This window comes from Galeopterus variegatus, unplaced genomic scaffold (assembly GCF_000696425.1).
Source record: "Galeopterus variegatus unplaced genomic scaffold, G_variegatus-3.0.2 Scaffold1751, whole genome shotgun sequence".
Lineage (NCBI taxonomy): Eukaryota > Metazoa > Chordata > Mammalia > Dermoptera > Cynocephalidae > Galeopterus > Galeopterus variegatus.
The window spans coordinates 208,385-208,700 of record NW_007727862.1 but is presented as its reverse complement, the minus strand read 5'-3'; the positions used below and the strand labels follow the sequence as shown (position 1 = coordinate 208,700).

At 55.1% G+C, this 316-nt stretch overlaps 1 protein-coding gene across 1 annotated transcript in view; it reads right to left on the bottom strand.

The window, feature by feature from the left end:
- Nucleotides 1-316, bottom strand: part of STAT5A (signal transducer and activator of transcription 5A) — a 36,367-nt gene that overhangs the window by 22,735 nt on the left and 13,316 nt on the right. The window contains exon 7 of the mRNA XM_008578740.1: nt 239-313. Coding sequence (XP_008576962.1) covers nt 239-313 — 75 coding nt within the window. The remainder of the gene's footprint in view (nt 1-238; nt 314-316) is intronic.

Sequence of the window (316 nt, the reverse complement as noted above, 5' to 3'; positions counted from 1 at the left end):
GTACAATAATACCTGACTTATCATGTGCTGGGCACAGACAGGGACTAGGGAACGTCTCTGAGCAGGAGGAGTGTAGTGTACACTGGAACTGAAAGAGTCAACTACAGAGACACAGACACGTCCATATGCTGGGATGATGGCACAAAAGGCAGGGAGGCTGTGCAGTCCCCAACACAGAAGCAACCTCCCAAACCTGAGCTCGGGGACAGGCGGGCATGGGAGGGAGAGGCACAATTACTTGCGGGTGTTCTCGGAGTTCTTGAGCAGAGACTTGGCCTGCTGCTCACTGATGATGGTGGCCTTCACCTGCGGGGGG